Below are 16,081 nucleotides of genomic sequence, written 5' to 3'. Positions count from 1 at the left end.
AAGTGCAAACATTGAAAGTTAGGGGTAAGATGAAGAAACACAATTGTTGGATCAAAACATTGCAACTTTATATGAACAAAGAGGTGTAAAACAAAAAGGTGTGAAAACTAACGGATGCCAACATGGAAAGTTGGGGGTGCGATGAAGAAACACAATTGTTGGATCAAAACATTGCAACTTTATATGAACAAAGAGGTGTAAAACAAAAAGGTGTGAAAACTAACGGATGCCAACATGGAAAGTTGGGGGTGCGATGAAGAAACACAATTGTTGGATCAAAACTTTGCCACTTTTGAGACCATTAACAAAGGGTAAGATCATTAATAATAATCAAAGAACAAAATTTCTTTTCAAAGTTCATAAAAATCTGTATATATATAAAAACAAAGAGGAGTGAAAACAAAGAGGTGAGATCATTGATAATACTGAAAATACAAAAAAACTTTTCAAAGTCCATAAAAAATCGGTATATATATAAAAACAAAAAGGTGTGAAAACAAAGAGATGTGAAACAAAAATGTGTGAAAACTAACAAGTGCAAACTTTGAAAGCTAGGGGTATGACGTAGAAACACAATTGGTGGATCAAAAGATTTTAACTTTATATAAACAAAGAGGTGTAAAACATGTGAAAACTAACGGGTGTCAACATGGAAAGTTAGGGGGCGACGAAGAAACACAATTGTTGGAACGAAAATTTGCAACTTTTGAGATCATTTACAAAGGGTGAGATCATTCATAAAACTCAAAGAACAATGTTTTTTTTCAAAGTTCATAAAAATCTGTGTATATATAAAAACAAAGAGGTGTGAAAACAAAGAGGTGTGAAACAAAAATGTGTGAAACAAAAAGGTGTGAAAACTAACAAGTGCAAACATTGAAATCTAGGGGTACGACGAAGAAACACAATTGTTTGATCAAAAAATTGCAACTTTATATAAACAAAGAGGTGTAAAACAAAAATGTGTGAACAAAGAGGTGTGAATCAAAAAGGTGCGAAAACTAACAAGTGCAAACATTGAAAGCTGGGGGTACGACGAAGAAACACAATTGTTGGATTAAAATATTACAACTTTATATAAACAAAGAAGTGTAAAATAAAACAGTGTGTAAACTAATAGGTGCCAACATGGAAATCTGGGGGTGCGACGAAGAAACATAATTGTTGGATCGAAAGTTTGCAACTTTTGAGATCATTAGCAAAGGGTGAGATCATTTATAAAACTCAAAGAGCAAATTTTTTTTCAAATTTCATAAAAATCTGTATATATATAAAAACAAAGAGGTGTGAAAACAAAGAGGTGTGAAACAAAAATGTGTGAAACAGAAAGGTATGAAAACTAACAAGTGCAAACATTGAAAGCTAGGGATACGACGAAGAAACACAATTGTTGGATTAAAACATTGCAACTTTATATACATAAAGAGGTGTAAAACAAAAATATGTGAAAACTAACGGGTACCTACATGGAAAGTTGGGGGTGCGACAAAGAAACACAATTGTTAGATCGAAACTTTGCAACTTTTGAGATCATTAACAAATGGTGAGATCATAATAATACTCAAAAAACAAAAACTCTTTTCAAAGTCCATAAAAAATCTGTATATATATATATATTATCAAAAAGGTGTGAAAACAAAGAGATGTGAAACAAAAATGTGCGAAAACTAACAAGTGCAAACATTGAAAGCTAAGGGTACGGCGAAGAAATACAATTGTTGGATCAAAACATTGCAACTTTATATAAACAAAAAAGTGTGAAAACTAACGAGTGTTAACACTGAAAGATGGAGGTGCGACGAAGAAACACAAGTGTAGGATTGAAACTTATGCAACTTTTGAGATCATTAACAAATGGTGAAATCATTAATAATATAATACTCAAAGAATAATTTTTTTTTTCAAAGTTCATAAAAATCTGTATATATATATATATATAAACAAAGAGGTGCGAAAATAAAGAGGTGTGAAACAAAAATGTGTGAAACAGAAAGGTGTGAAAACTAATAAGTGCAAACATTGAAAGTTAGGGGTAAGACGAAGAAATACAATTGTTGGATCGAAACTTTGCAACTTTTGAGATCATTAACAAAGGGTGAGATCGTAAATAATACTCATATAACATTTTTTTTTCAAAGTTCATCAAAATCTGTATATATATAAGAACAAAAAGTTGTGAAAACAAAGAGGTGTGAAACAGAAATGTGTGAGACAAAAAGGTGTGAAAACTAACAATTGCAAACATTGAAAGCTAGGGGTACACGGAAGAAATACAATTGTTGGATCAAAACATTGCAGCTTTTGAGATCATTAATAATATAATACTCAAAAAATAAAAACTTTTTTCAAAGTTCATAAAAGTCTGTATATAAAAACAAAAAGACGTGGAAACAAAGAGGTGTGAAACAAAAATGTGTAAAAATTAATATGTGCTATTTTAAAAGATAGGGGTACGACGAAGAAACACGATTATTGGAGAAAAAAAAGCTTGCAACATTGGGATCATTAATAATCTAAACCGTTAGATGAGATAATATAAACAATTTCATCCATTTAGATTAGAGTTGACCTTCAAAAATGGGTTTGCTATTATATATATATATATATATATATATATATATATATATATATTTGTTGTGAACTATATTATGAGGTTGGAGGTAACAAGTACTTTATTATGAGGAGAATCAACAGAGAAGAGATCTAGAGAGATGAGTGTATGTATTTTAGAGAGAAGCTAGAGAGAAACTTAGAGAAATAATAAGACTTCTCTCTATTGCACATTCTCTTGTACATAGATCTTATTTATAGAGGGAGGAGACAAAGACATGCATAGAGATGCCGGTGACAAGTGGTGAGTCAAGTAAACAAGTGTCACATGCATTGCATGAGGAGGGACACTTGTTGTGATGGATTGCATGAAGGAGGGAAACTTGTGCAGGTGATGGATACTCACACTAATTCTATAACACTCCCCCTTGAGTATCTATCGCCAGTGATGAGTTACACACTGCCTCATTAAAAACCTCATCATGGAAAAACCCAGTGGGATAAAAACCATGACAAGGAAAAAAGAGTACAGTATTGTAAACTCCCCCTCGAAAAATCTTCATAGATCTTGTAGATGCCGCATTCCAATACTCTGGATATGCTTTCGGAATGTTGATGTAAGAAACACCTTTGTAAACATGCTTTATAGTTCCCAACGGATAGTGATGCAATCTCCCCCCTTCATCATTGACATTCTCCATCGAGGTCGATCTTTTGCGTATTATTTGCTGCCTCGTTAAAAACCTTGTCAAGGAAAAACCCAGTGGGATAAAAACCATGATAAGGGAAAAAGAGTGAAGCCACACGAATCATCATATTCTCCGCCTTTGTAAGTAACTCTGCTACATTGTTACTTGAGTTGATGGACTGGCTATCAACTTTTTATTCTTCTCGAATTCCTGAGTTTAAGAGAGGAATATGTCTTCTTTTGTCGCTCTTGGTGTAGCTTCCTTTGATTTGGGGGACATATGCAACAGAGTCTTCAAACAGAGTTGTTGCCTTTCAGTTGCTTCTTGCTAATGAGTCTCAACAAGCATTAACTAGTTGATGCTGATCGAACCCTCAGTGCAAAGTTCTTTGCCAACATGTTACGAGGCTCCCGTCTTCGGCAGGTAACTATTGGTTGACGTTCGAGCATCATCTGAGCCATTATGGATTCTTGATATAGCATATGAAGCGCAATTATTTTGGCATGACTTGAATAAACGACGACCAAAGTCTGTCACTAAAACGTCCTTAAGTCGTTGTTTTGCGATATATCTTTATATATAGATCCGATATAAATCTTCCATCTGCAAAAACAACTAGGCCAAACTCGAGGTTTCTAAAATATATTAAGCCCAATTTAATCATACCTTTACAATAGAAGATACGTTTTAATTGATCTCAAAATGTACTCATAGAGAATGAGTTATACGCTGCAAAGAGATTAGTAGAAAATGCTATGCACAATTCATAAAATATATAAATGCTTATATGACCCTAAATATATATATATATATATATATTTGACTTCTTTTCGAAATGATTTATATAACATCTATTTCAAAAGATGTTTACAAGATCTTTTATTCAAAATAACCCTTTAAGGGTTTTGATGATTATCAATGAGTTCTCGAGAACATAATTATGATATCATATATCTTTTGGGATTAGCTCTTCAAGCATCCCATGAGGCATATTTCAAGTCATTAATATAGCATCCATTTTGTTTGATAAGGTATTTTAACAAGACATGGCGCGACACACCATTTTGTTATATCATTATACCCTTTTGATGTTTTGACCACTAGTCCAAAAATTACTCGTTTTCATACGATTTTATATAGATTTGATTACCTCTTTATTGGCCAATATATATCTCTATACTTTCACAGAGCGGAGATTTATGATCCTCATAAATCACATTGACGATATAATATTTTTTTTGTCGACATTATGTCTTTGGTTCCATATTTCCCGTAATGACATGGTTAATCGAGATCTCTTTAATCATTATATAAATGATTTTATTCAGGTACCAAAATTTCATTATTAACCATATCAATCGGTTTATTTACTCCTCTTGAGGAGTATCTTGCTCCTCTTTAGGAGTCTATGTGCTCCTCTCTGGGAGTCTATTAGCTCTTCTTAAAGAGTCTATCTCCTCCTCTTTATGAGTTCATTTGCTCCTCTTTTGAGAATATAATTCTCTTTTTAATTTGCTCCTTTTTCGAGGATTTTAATTATCTTAGGAACCAAAGTAGTCTATCACGTTTCTTATGTGTCATAGACTTAATATGTCATCCGTCAGAGACATGTTTTTATTGGAGCATTTTTAGATAGGATGTGAGATTTCTTAGAACTTCATGTTCATATTTATTTATGTGAGGATCAATAATTATATGAAATCTCATCCTTCAGCGTTTTTGCATTTGATTTGTAATATATATTATGAATAGTGATCTTTTGAACTTTCAAGTTCATATTCATTGTATTCATTTGTTCAAAGATTCAAACTATTCAATGATTCTCCCATAATGAAGAGGAACTTTTATCATCCAACTTGATGATATGCAAATCTTGCAATACGCACATCTTTTATAAGATGGCTCTCTATTATTAGAGCGGAGACTCATCTCCCGCATCTATATATTTCATCCTCTTTGGATGATATTTTTATGCGGTGTAGAGGAGCATTTTAAAATATATATATCACACACCCATAAGATTCAAAATGAAAAATATTTGATCTCCAACCATGAATACATAACATGGGAGAAATATTTCTATTTAAATTGTTGGTCTCATATATAATATTGACTACATGCAAAACTGCATGTTCCATGTTTTGACATGGAGATTAAATCACCAAGAACCGTTCTGCAATCTCTATGGGTTGCGCTATGAACGATTCATTATAGCTCATTTCAAGAGTGAACATTATTGATGTTCCACTTTATCATATGCGACATATATATGTGATAAACTATAGGATATGACTTCACCATAGTTATATCGCTATGGGGTGTCAAATTCACCAAAGTTTATCGACTTATTGTCGATGTGGGATTCCTTTAATTCTCCCCCTTGAGATGATAACTCTTGGAGTTCATTCATCTCGTACTGAATCCCACATTAGGATCAACAACATACCGATTTCAGTTATGTCTATTATCTTAGATCATTATAAGATGTGAGATTAGTATTACCCCTTCTCAAGATGATGACTTTTATGTCCATTCACCTTTGACCAAATCTTCTTTTTAAATCGGTTATATTTAGGGTTTAATTTGGGATTTATTAAAGAAATCAAACCATCATATATATACAATGACCTTGTTAATCCAAAAGGATGGTGAATGGGCTAACACTATATGATTCTGGAGGCATAGCCTACTACAAAATTAAGGAGGAGGTATATAACCATCGACTCCATAAAACAATAAATAGAAATTTAAATGAATTTAAATAAACTTAAATAAATTCAACATTAATTAGATGTTACCTAAAATATGAATGAAGTGTAATGCTTATAACCTCATTGAGGCATGCAATACTTTTAAAACAACTTTTGTTTCTCTAAATAAATTCATAATGATTTTTAATATCATTGATTGACCGGGATGGCTTGACCGGTAAAGCTATGCTTGAAGCATTAGAGAATTTCATATTTACTATCATTTTGCCATCTTTATTTTTGCATGATATAATTATATAAACATGCGTGTCTCCAATACGGTTGAACATGCGATACCATATTTATTTATAGTCTCAACATAATAATTTTATTAAGACAAAATGTCATTAAAACTCCATGAGTTTTTTTCACTTTGGAGAACACTAGACATCGATAATTATGAATCTGATGTCTTTGGAAGTCGAGGGACTAACTCATCTAGACCTTCCAATTATGTTTGCACTGTCTATGATATACTGACATGTGCTTCATATATTCTCATAAGAGAAATATATTTTTGATTTTAAAGACATTTCATTGTCTTTAAATCTCATATAACACATATAGTTATTTTTTTTACGAATAAACAAAATTAAATAAACAAACATATAAATGCAGAAAATAAAATAAGAGCTATAGCCTTGTATATAAGAATTTAATAGACATAACTTTTTTTTGATCGTAGAGTAGCAGAGCCTATCATATATAACGATCAAGCCGGAAAAGACAAAGCTTTTTATTTGATCACGAATGAGGCAGAACCTCTATATGTATAACGATCAATCCGGAAATGACATAGCCTTATATTTGATCGTATAGAAGACAAAACCGATCTTTCTAGAAAGGACATAGCCTTTTGTTAGATCGTGATGGAAGGACAAAGCCTACTATATCAAATGATCAATCCAAATATTATATAACTTTATATATAATCGTAAAGGAGGCAAAGCCTACCATATATAACGTTCTGTCTATCTGGAAAAGACATAGCTTTTATTTGATCGTGAAGGAGGCAGAGCCTACCATATATCTAACAATCTATCCGGATATGATTTAGCTATAGATTTGATCGTAGAGGAGGGAACGCCTACAACTTATGACGATCAATCCGGAAAAGACACAATTTCATGATGTCTATAATAATTATGTTCTATAAACATAATTGAACAATATAAACTTACTTACCTCGTAAAAGCTCCAGCGGTAAAGACAGCTGATAACGTGTTGTGAACTATATTATGAGGTTGGAGGTAACAAGTACTTTATTATGAGAAGAATCAACAGAGAAGAGATCTAGAGAGATGAGTGTATGTATTTTAGAGAGAAGCTAGAGAGAAACTTAGAGAAATAATAAGACTTCTCTCTATTGCACATTCTCTTGTACATAGATCTTATTTATAGAGGGAGGAGACAAAGACATGCATAGAGATGTTGGTGACAAGTGGTGAGTCAAGTAAACAAGTGTCACATGTATTGCATAAGGAGGGACACTTGTTGTGATGGATTGCATGAAGGAGGGAAACTTGTGCAGGTGATGTATACTCACACTAATTCTATAACAATATTCTTAATGTTTGAAACTTACATTATTTGTGACAAAGCCAATTATGTTTTATTCTAAAAATATTCAAAGATGTTACCGGTTTTGATTGCACACTATGTCATTATCCATGTGATTGTGAATGACTGGAAGAAGTTCATACTACTATTGTTTTAGTCCAAAGTCCACCTTACCATTTGTTTTTTGTCAACAAATAATGAAATTACCTAAAACACCTTAATCCAAAAACATATAAAATCACAACAAATTAAAATAAACAATAATGAAGAGTGAAATATATAATAAAGTTCTTTTATGCAGCCAGATTCTCACAAATTTGATAATTGCTCTCTAGTAATAAATTAAATGATTAGATTAGAGACATCTATCTATATATATAAAGTTACCTTTTCCTTTCTTCTTGTGCAGCCACGTCAGCAATTCTCTCTGTTTAATAAACTCAAATTTTCGGCACAGCCCATATTCGTATGAATTTATGTCTTTGAAAGCCCAGTTTTTTGTTTCTTTCAGGGCCCAATATATTATTATTCGATGTATAGTATGTTCTGCAAATAAAACTCTTTTTCACGAAGGTCAACGTCACCGTCCGCTTTGTGCGACCTCAACCGACCCGTCTTCTTCAGCCTTCCTCACTTCCATCTCTATCGTTTTGTTTTCCTTTGAAACTGTAATTCCATTCTTTCAATGTTCTCTCTTTCAATTGAAGTCCCACTACTTTCCTGTGTTACTTGAATTCCTATAGAATGCTTTCCACTTGATCTCTCTTATGTATCGTAAATCTCAGATCTCTCTCTTTTTTCTTTTTTCCTTCATCGATCGGTATGGAGAAGGATAAGAAGAAGAAGAAGAAGAAGATGGAGTGGTTTTGGCCGGAGAAGAACAACGGTGGAGTTATTTTGGAGACGGAAGATGTGGCGGCCGAACATTTATCGAGAGAAGGGACAATGAGTCATTACAGTTTCAGCAAAGGTCTTCTTCTGCCGCTCGGAGTCGGAGCCGCGGTCGTTCAAACCGTCATATTAAGCTTTGTTGCTTCATCGTCTCTCCCTTCGATCCTCGCTACAGGTACTTACACTAATTCTGTATCTTCCTTTACTTTTGTGTAATTTGAGATTTTGTGGACTGGATGATTCGTTGATGCATGTGGAACTGATTTTTAAGCTTCTCTTCTTATGAGATTTATGGAGAATTTAGAAATTGCAAATCTCAATTTGAGATTTTCGATGAACCGAAACTGTTCGATGAATTGCTTCGTGTTGGTGAAGAGACATTATAATTCCATGATTTTTCATAGTTTTTTTTTAGGTATGATAGTATCACTGTGACTGATGATGAGTTGCACAATGTTGCAGAGCGTGGGATCCTCCGTTTCTGGCCTGCTCGAAACGTTAAAAAGGCGGACAACTCATGGGGGTTGATTTCCTTCTGATTGACGAAAAGGTGCCCTCATTCTCCATTCTCCCCTTCATTCATTCTGAAATATTTACTTACCATTTTGTTTTTTATTTCCCTCTTTTGCAGTCTACTTTGATGCAAGGCTCCATTGACGTCACCCACCTTCCCAAATTCGAACACGCTCTGCGTGATGGGGCTTTGTATAGAAACATAAGAGGTTGTTTCTTCCGTCTTCAGTGGAGAGGAAAGTTCAGAGGAATGATACTACACGGTGAAGCCAAACAAGAAACAACACGGTTTGAGAAGACGATACAAAAGGATGATGTAGTGATTGAGAGACTCAATTCGAAGCTTCTTATTGCGAATGATCAATTAGAAGCAGTATCTGCAGCTGAAGAAAGAATCAGCTCTCTTGCTGACAATTTAACTACTTCATTTGAGAAGCTAAAGAATGATAAAGAAGCTGCAAAGAAAGAGGAGTTTGAGCTTAAAGAAGAAGCAACGGTCATCAAGAGTGAGGTACATAAAACCGAAATAGGAATTGGTGAAAAGGAGAAAGAGTTGCTTTCAAAGTTAGATGAGCTTGAGAAAGCTAAGCACGCAGAGGCTTTAGCTCTCGAGAAGCTCGAGTCTATGGCAGAGAAGACAATGAAAACTGGGGAAATGGAATCGCTGAGAAGTTCAACCATCACAATCTCAAGATTTGAGTACGAGTATTTGAGTGGACAAGCTTGTCACGCGAAAGAAACTGCAGAGAAGAAAGTGGAAGCTGCATTGGCGTGGGTTGAAGCACTCAAGGCTAGCACTAACGCGATTTTGTTAAGGATGGAATCTTTAAAGAGAGTGAGTGGGAAAACAATGGTGGAAGAAGAAAGGGCATCGTTCAGGATGCATAGGTTGCTATCGATAAAGAGACTAGTCCAAAATGAGATTCAAAAGTTAAAGCAGAAGTCAGAAGACTATGGCGTGATCAGGTCTCCTAAACCTATAAGAAAATTGCTTCAAAGTCACAAAGAGAACTCAGGAGACAAAGGCTTGATCAACTCTCCTAGACCGGTAAGAAAATCGGTAAGGCTGAGCGGGAAGTTCACACCGGTTCAAGGAGGGAAGTCGAGAAGATACTCATCAGGGAACAGAGCGACTCCAACATTCTTTGTAATCAAGAAGAAGAAAAAAGTTCCAAGCTTGGTTAAATTTTTTAGCAGGAAAAGGCGTAAGTCCTCTTTAGAACAATGAGAAGTTTAGCTATCTTGCTGCCGTAACTGAGTTTTGTTTTGCTTGCATTTTAAAGTTTCACATCGTTTGTAATTGTAATGCATAGCTTGTAACCGGTTTATTGTTTTGAATTTTATTGTATTTATGTATATTGGTTTGTTCATAGGCTTCTCCGCATGAATCACTTTAAAAGAAAAGAAAAAAGAGGATTTTCGTCGCTCTGTGGGGTTTAACAAAGAAAAAGGATGAGAGGTGGTGATATAGTCATTATGAAAGTTTATCGTAAGTACTTCCTTTCTAATGTTTATAATATTGTCTATCGTATCTTCGTCAAACATGTGAAAAGTTCAAGNCCTTTCTAATGTTTATAATATTGTCTATCATATCTTCGTCAAACATGTGAAAAGTTCAAGGTAAATGATTTTTTGTTGATCCTATCCTAATATTAATATATTCAAGCAAAAAATGCAGAGTAAAATTCCATGGATGCCTTGCGGAGTTGGATCAATTATTGTATTTGTTGTGTCGTTTCATGCGCAAATGCTCTGGCAAACTCATTCAAAAATATATTCACATATAGATGTTGTTTAATATTAGTTTTCATTCATTATCAATGTTGCAGTGCACTATTTATATGTGATCAAGGGATGGGGTAAAACATAGGCAGCGAGCAAGCATGTGATTTTTTTTACCAGATGGTCTGACTTCTGAGAATATATACACACAAACTAAGATTGTGCTCTGAAGAATCGAGAGGACAAGCAGATGGTGGTGAGTGAGAAATCATCGCTCATCAGAATAAAACAAAAATAAAAGGAATTAAGCATCAATAACGTCAGCCTCTATCTTCCCTCTCTCTCTTTACCAATGTCTTTTAACTGTCCTTTACGGCTGGAAAAATAAAGTTGGGCCAATAAAATAGGAAACGGAGATTGATGTAAAAAAAAGGAGATAAGTAAATAACAATAGATTTTGAGTAAACTATATCAAAGCTAGAAGTGTATTCATGCTAAAGATTTCACGACCACAGATGGGAGTTGTGGTCAAAAAGGAATTTCGATATGGTGTAGCTATAATGATCAAAGCTACAAATTTTACACACAAAAATATATAAAAGTGAGTATTGATATGCATTCCTACAATGCAATCAATAGCGACATATGCTCACTTTTTTGATAAACAACTCATTCTAACCTTTGTTGCATACATATATTTATTATCAATTTTGTAAAACAAATTCTATATGATAGGTAATGTATGGTGATCAACAGTAGAGAATGGATAATGAAAAGAGTCGATCCCAATCGCCAAGAGATGATAAGGAATGTTGGCAACACATTTCGAAGAGATTGACAATACAAAAGAAAGTTCACAGAGATGTAATAAGATAGTAAGTGAGTTTACGCTGAAAGATATGTAATTCAAAGATATTGTCTGAAAGCTCAGAGAGATTTAACATTTTATTATGCATATTATAATCATGATCTAACAAGTGTAACAATTATAATTCAAAGATAGTGGCTAGCAAAAATTTTGTAACAATAGTAACGTAAAACTTTATACAAAAAGACTTGATATGGTGTAAAATAATAAATAAATGAAATAGAGAGAACTACAGAAGTGGGAAAATGAAACTAATATACTTTATAAAAATAAAATTAATTTATAATACTGGTATTACAATTCATTACAAGTTAAACTTAAAATACTACAAATAACTTACATGAGGTATATAATTTTCAAAAGTATTAGTTGCAAAAGGAAAAAATTATACACAAATACATGGTACCACATACTTTAGGTTATTTTTGTCAAAATGTTAATACACAAGGTCACATGATTGTAAAAGAAAATTAATGAAAAATAATTAATTCTAGAAATAGAAAATGTTAGAATTATACCGGGCATAGCCGAGCCGACCACAAATTTGGTATAACCTTTTCGTATAACAGAAAGAAAAAAAAACACAAATCAAAGTAAATAAAACTAAAACATAATCTAATTAGAATGAATCATAATAGTATAATATTAATAATAGACTATTAATAAACTAGAACTAACGACTAAAGCAAGAAAATAAACAATAACTATACAAAACTTAACTTCTAATTCTATATTTTATGAATACAAAAAAAGATCATCATGATTTAAATATATTTTTGAATTTCTAAAATATACAACATAATACAAACTTGAAAAAAAAAACCCGAAAAAACCAACAAAGAACAAAGAACAATATACGAACAACATAACCACATGGAAAGAGGTAAAAAAATAAACAAAATAACAAACTAACAAAACAACCAAAATAAAAACAATCTCATCAAACTTCCGCGCGTAGCGCGGATCAAATGCTAGTATATATATATATATAAGTTTTTTTTTGTTGTTTCATATGAAATACTAGTAACCAAATTTTATTTAAAACAAAAAAAAATATATATATATATAAAAATTAATAATAACAAAGTTTCCGAAACAGACTGGAAACAACTCACCGTCGAATTAAGGAGTCAGCTTCTTCCTCTGTTGAATCTTTTGACCTTTCTTCCATTGTTGATCTCTTCTTCCTTCTCCATCTCTCTCTTGTAAATTTCTGGGTTTTCAATTTTGGTTTCTCGCTGTTTATGGGCGACGCGAAACCTGGGATCGTCATGGCTAATAGAGATCGTGAGCTTCTGATTCCAGTTGCTCATTCCGGCGAAGATGATCATGATTCTACGCCTAAACCCTCTTCTTCTTCTTCGTCTTCTTCTTCTGGTCAAGAGGTTATTATTGTTATCACCTTTTTTTAATTCCCCCTCGCGATTTTAGAGTTACGTACGTCTCTAGGGTTTTGTAGGTTATGAATTGTGTGATGTTCGTTGTTCTGCGATTTAGGGTTTTCGATTGTCAAAATTACTCAAATTTCAATTGGGTTTTTGTTGGGTTTCTGATTGAATTATAATCGTAGTTGATAAATTACGGACTTTGGTTTCGAGAATTTGACAAAGTTAGCTGAGCTTGATCTGAGTTTTGAGATTGCTCTGTTTAGCTTGTTAATTGATCAGTGATTCCAATGAACAAGCCAAGCAAATTACTTCAATTTTCAATTGATTTTTTTTTTTTTTTTGTGTTGAGTAGAGTGTTTTTTATTGTAATTGGTCAATCGCAGGGTCGCTGTTGTAGTTAACGATTTGGCTGAGAGCTTGGGGAATTTATTTTGGTGATGCGAGAGAGAGTTAGCTTAGGTTGATCTGTTTTGAGGTTGCTCTATTTTAGTCTCCTTAAACTTCTAGTTTTTTCCTGGATGGTTACTGATACCAATGAACTTAGAAATTTAGTGCAATACAGAAAAAAGTGAAATCTTGTTTATCTGCAGTTCAGGCTTGATGTGTTTCCTGACTGAGAATTGCTTTATCTTTACTCTTTAGACATTTTACAAGTTGATCAGAAGCTGGGCGTCAAAGAAGTTCATGACCGGATGGTATGAAGCTTCTGTCTTTCTTGCTTAGTCTTCTATTTGTTTTCCCTAAGCTAGTGTCTTATTACTTGTTCCACCAGTAGTCCTGTATATTCTGACTATCCTAAATCGTGCAGTGTAATCTTGCTTCCAATGGCAATTACTTTCTACGTGACTTGGTGGTTTATTCATTTCGTGGATGGATTTTTCTCTCCGATATATACTCATCTCGGAATTGATATATTTGGTAAGCTTCTTCAAGTCCTTCTATATCTCTTTCTAGTAAAAGAATTGTCTGTTCATTGGCAACCACGAAGTAACTCTATGTTATCTTGAAGAACTTCTTTGGGGGAATATAGAAAACACCAAAATCATTTGGTTCTACAATTGGAAGAGAATGTAGAAGATAGTGTTTGATGTCAGTTTCTTTTTGTAAATTTTCCTTCCAGGACTTGGTTTTATCACGTCCATTACATTTATCTTCTTAGTTGGGGTGTTCATGTCTTCATGGTTGGGTACATCGGTTCTAAATTTGGGAGAGTGGTTTATCAAGCGAATGCCATTTGTTCGTCACATCTACAATGCCTCTAAGCAAATCAGCACTGCCATATCACCAGGTACCTATGTTGCTCTCTTTTTTCTTCTTTGAATCTCTGGTTCGGTTATTTTTGGTTGAGTCTAAATTCTACAACTTGTCACCATTATATTGCAGATCAAAACACCCAGGCTTTCAAAGAAGTCGCCATTATAAGGCATCCACGTATTGGTGAATACGCAATTGGGTTCATTACATCGACTGTTGTTCTCCAGGTCAGTTAGAAGAAACCGTAACCTTCCTTCTGGAAATGAAGGTATTTAACAAAACCTAAAACGCCTTAAAACCATTGCAGACTTACGCAGATGAGGAGGAGCTTTGCTGTGTATATGTGCCAACAAATCACCTTTACATTGGGGATATATTCCTTGTTAATACAAAAGATGTGATCAGACCAAATCTTTCAGTAAGAGAAGGCATAGGTAAAGGAAGGAAGAAGATCAATCAACTGATTTTATATTAGAAAATGTTGGAAGAGTTTTGATTCGATCTTCTGATCTTTACGATGTGTTTTATTTTTATCTGCAGAGATTGTTGTGTCGGGAGGAATGTCGATGCCACAGGTTTTGTCAACGCTTGATATGAGAACGCCTACAGAGAGAAGTAGAAGTAGAAACTAAAAAAAAAAGAAACAAAATTAGTTTTTGGCAGAAAGAAATGGTTTCTCAAATTTGCCTGTTTACATTGTCTTCTTCTTTCGTGTTGGATTCTGATTCAGTTAAGTTTCACATTTGATGTTGAATCATTCATTAGACAAGACAACAATAGTGGTTTTAGAAGTTCGTTGTGTTAACACTGTTGGTGTCTTAAATGTCTTAGACTCTCTTGTTACCCTATTAAGCTGTGTAATATAATTGATTTAGACCCAATCCATTTTAATTTTCATTCACAAAGCATCTTATGGAGATTCATCAGCTAATAAATTTTACATATATACTGTACACTTTTTTTCAATAAATAGACAAATTTTAAAATTCAATATAAAACGATTCTGTTAATTTTGTAATTAGTTTCGTAAACATTGTTTGAGACGGGCTGATGGGCCCCTAAAAAATATTGTTTTAGACTTTGAAACAGCGTGTAGTTTAAAGATATTCGTGTCGCACTACACGTTGTTTCTAGTATAAAAACGCTTGTGAAAGGAGCCAAAAACCCTAGCTACCAATATATTTTTCTGTATAAATAGCGTGAGAAAGTAAACCATTCAACAACTACAACTTCTTTAGGGTTTCTTTAGATCTCCGCCGATTAAGCTCCTCTCTGTGGTTATTTTTGGTTTTGGTTTTTCATCATTCTTCCTCTGTATGAGTTTAGGTTAGGGTTTTTTAATGGACAGTGACGATTGATATTAAGGTCTCGTTCGTCGTAAAAACGGCCGTAAAGGCCTATTTGCCGACCACTCTGTTATATCACCACCCATATTCTGAGTCCATTCTTCTTCTTTGTTTTCAATGTTTTTCTTTTATATAAATCGATTTTGTTTGGCCAATGATTTAATCAAAAAATTGACAAGCATATGTCTGAATTAATCCTTGTTGATAAATCTAATCTTCTCTATGAGGCCTAAGTTCATCGAATTTCAAATCCGATTTAGTTTTTTGTTTCTTGTTTCTTGTTTTGGTTGATCTTCTTATTAGGGAATAGTGGCCAGTGATTTAAATGATTATCGACAAGCATATGTCTTAATTAATCCGTGTTGATAAACCTAATCTTCTCTATGAGGCCTTTTCTTTTGTTTTAATCCAAATCCGATTTAGTTTGTTTTTTCTTTTTGATTAGACTGATGTGAGAATTAGAGCAAAGAGGGGTCAAGTGATGATTGATAACGCATAGTTCAGATGATAATACTATGATTAATATCTTCAGCACAGTCTTTCGCTCCTA

General features: G+C 33.5%; 2 protein-coding genes across 6 annotated transcripts; both read left to right on the top strand.

Moving 5' to 3' along the window:
• Nucleotides 8,114–11,112, top strand: LOC104747015 (protein PLASTID MOVEMENT IMPAIRED 2-like). 5 transcript variants are annotated; one of them, XM_010468579.2, is made up of 5 exons: nucleotides 8,114–8,615; nucleotides 8,903–8,990; nucleotides 9,072–10,158; nucleotides 10,327–10,442; nucleotides 10,632–11,112. In XM_010468579.2, exons 2-4 carry the CDS (start codon nucleotides 8,958–8,960, stop codon nucleotides 10,338–10,340), a joined length of 1,134 nt encoding a protein of 377 aa, XP_010466881.1. In that variant the 5' UTR covers nucleotides 8,114–8,615; nucleotides 8,903–8,957; the 3' UTR covers nucleotides 10,341–10,442; nucleotides 10,632–11,112. The 5 variants fall into 5 exon arrangements, with proteins under 5 accessions (XP_010466881.1, XP_010466880.1, XP_010466878.1 ...); XM_010468578.2 differs by having other exon boundaries at nucleotides 10,783–11,110; XM_010468576.1 differs by lacking the exons at nucleotides 10,327–10,442; nucleotides 10,632–11,112 and having other exon boundaries at nucleotides 8,114–8,217; nucleotides 8,381–8,615; nucleotides 9,072–10,323.
• On the top strand, nucleotides 12,626–15,066 carry LOC104747014 (protein CONTINUOUS VASCULAR RING 1). Its single transcript, XM_010468574.2, has 7 exons — nucleotides 12,626–12,928; nucleotides 13,574–13,626; nucleotides 13,740–13,849; nucleotides 14,052–14,219; nucleotides 14,315–14,412; nucleotides 14,493–14,619; nucleotides 14,726–15,066. The coding sequence occupies exons 1-7, from the start codon at nucleotides 12,788–12,790 to the stop codon at nucleotides 14,815–14,817; spliced, it is 789 nt and encodes a 262-aa protein (XP_010466876.1). The 5' UTR covers nucleotides 12,626–12,787; the 3' UTR covers nucleotides 14,818–15,066.

This window comes from Camelina sativa, chromosome 15 (assembly GCF_000633955.1).
Source record: "Camelina sativa cultivar DH55 chromosome 15, Cs, whole genome shotgun sequence".
Classification (NCBI taxonomy): domain Eukaryota; kingdom Viridiplantae; phylum Streptophyta; class Magnoliopsida; order Brassicales; family Brassicaceae; genus Camelina; species Camelina sativa.
This window is presented reverse-complemented; position numbering and strand designations above follow the sequence as displayed.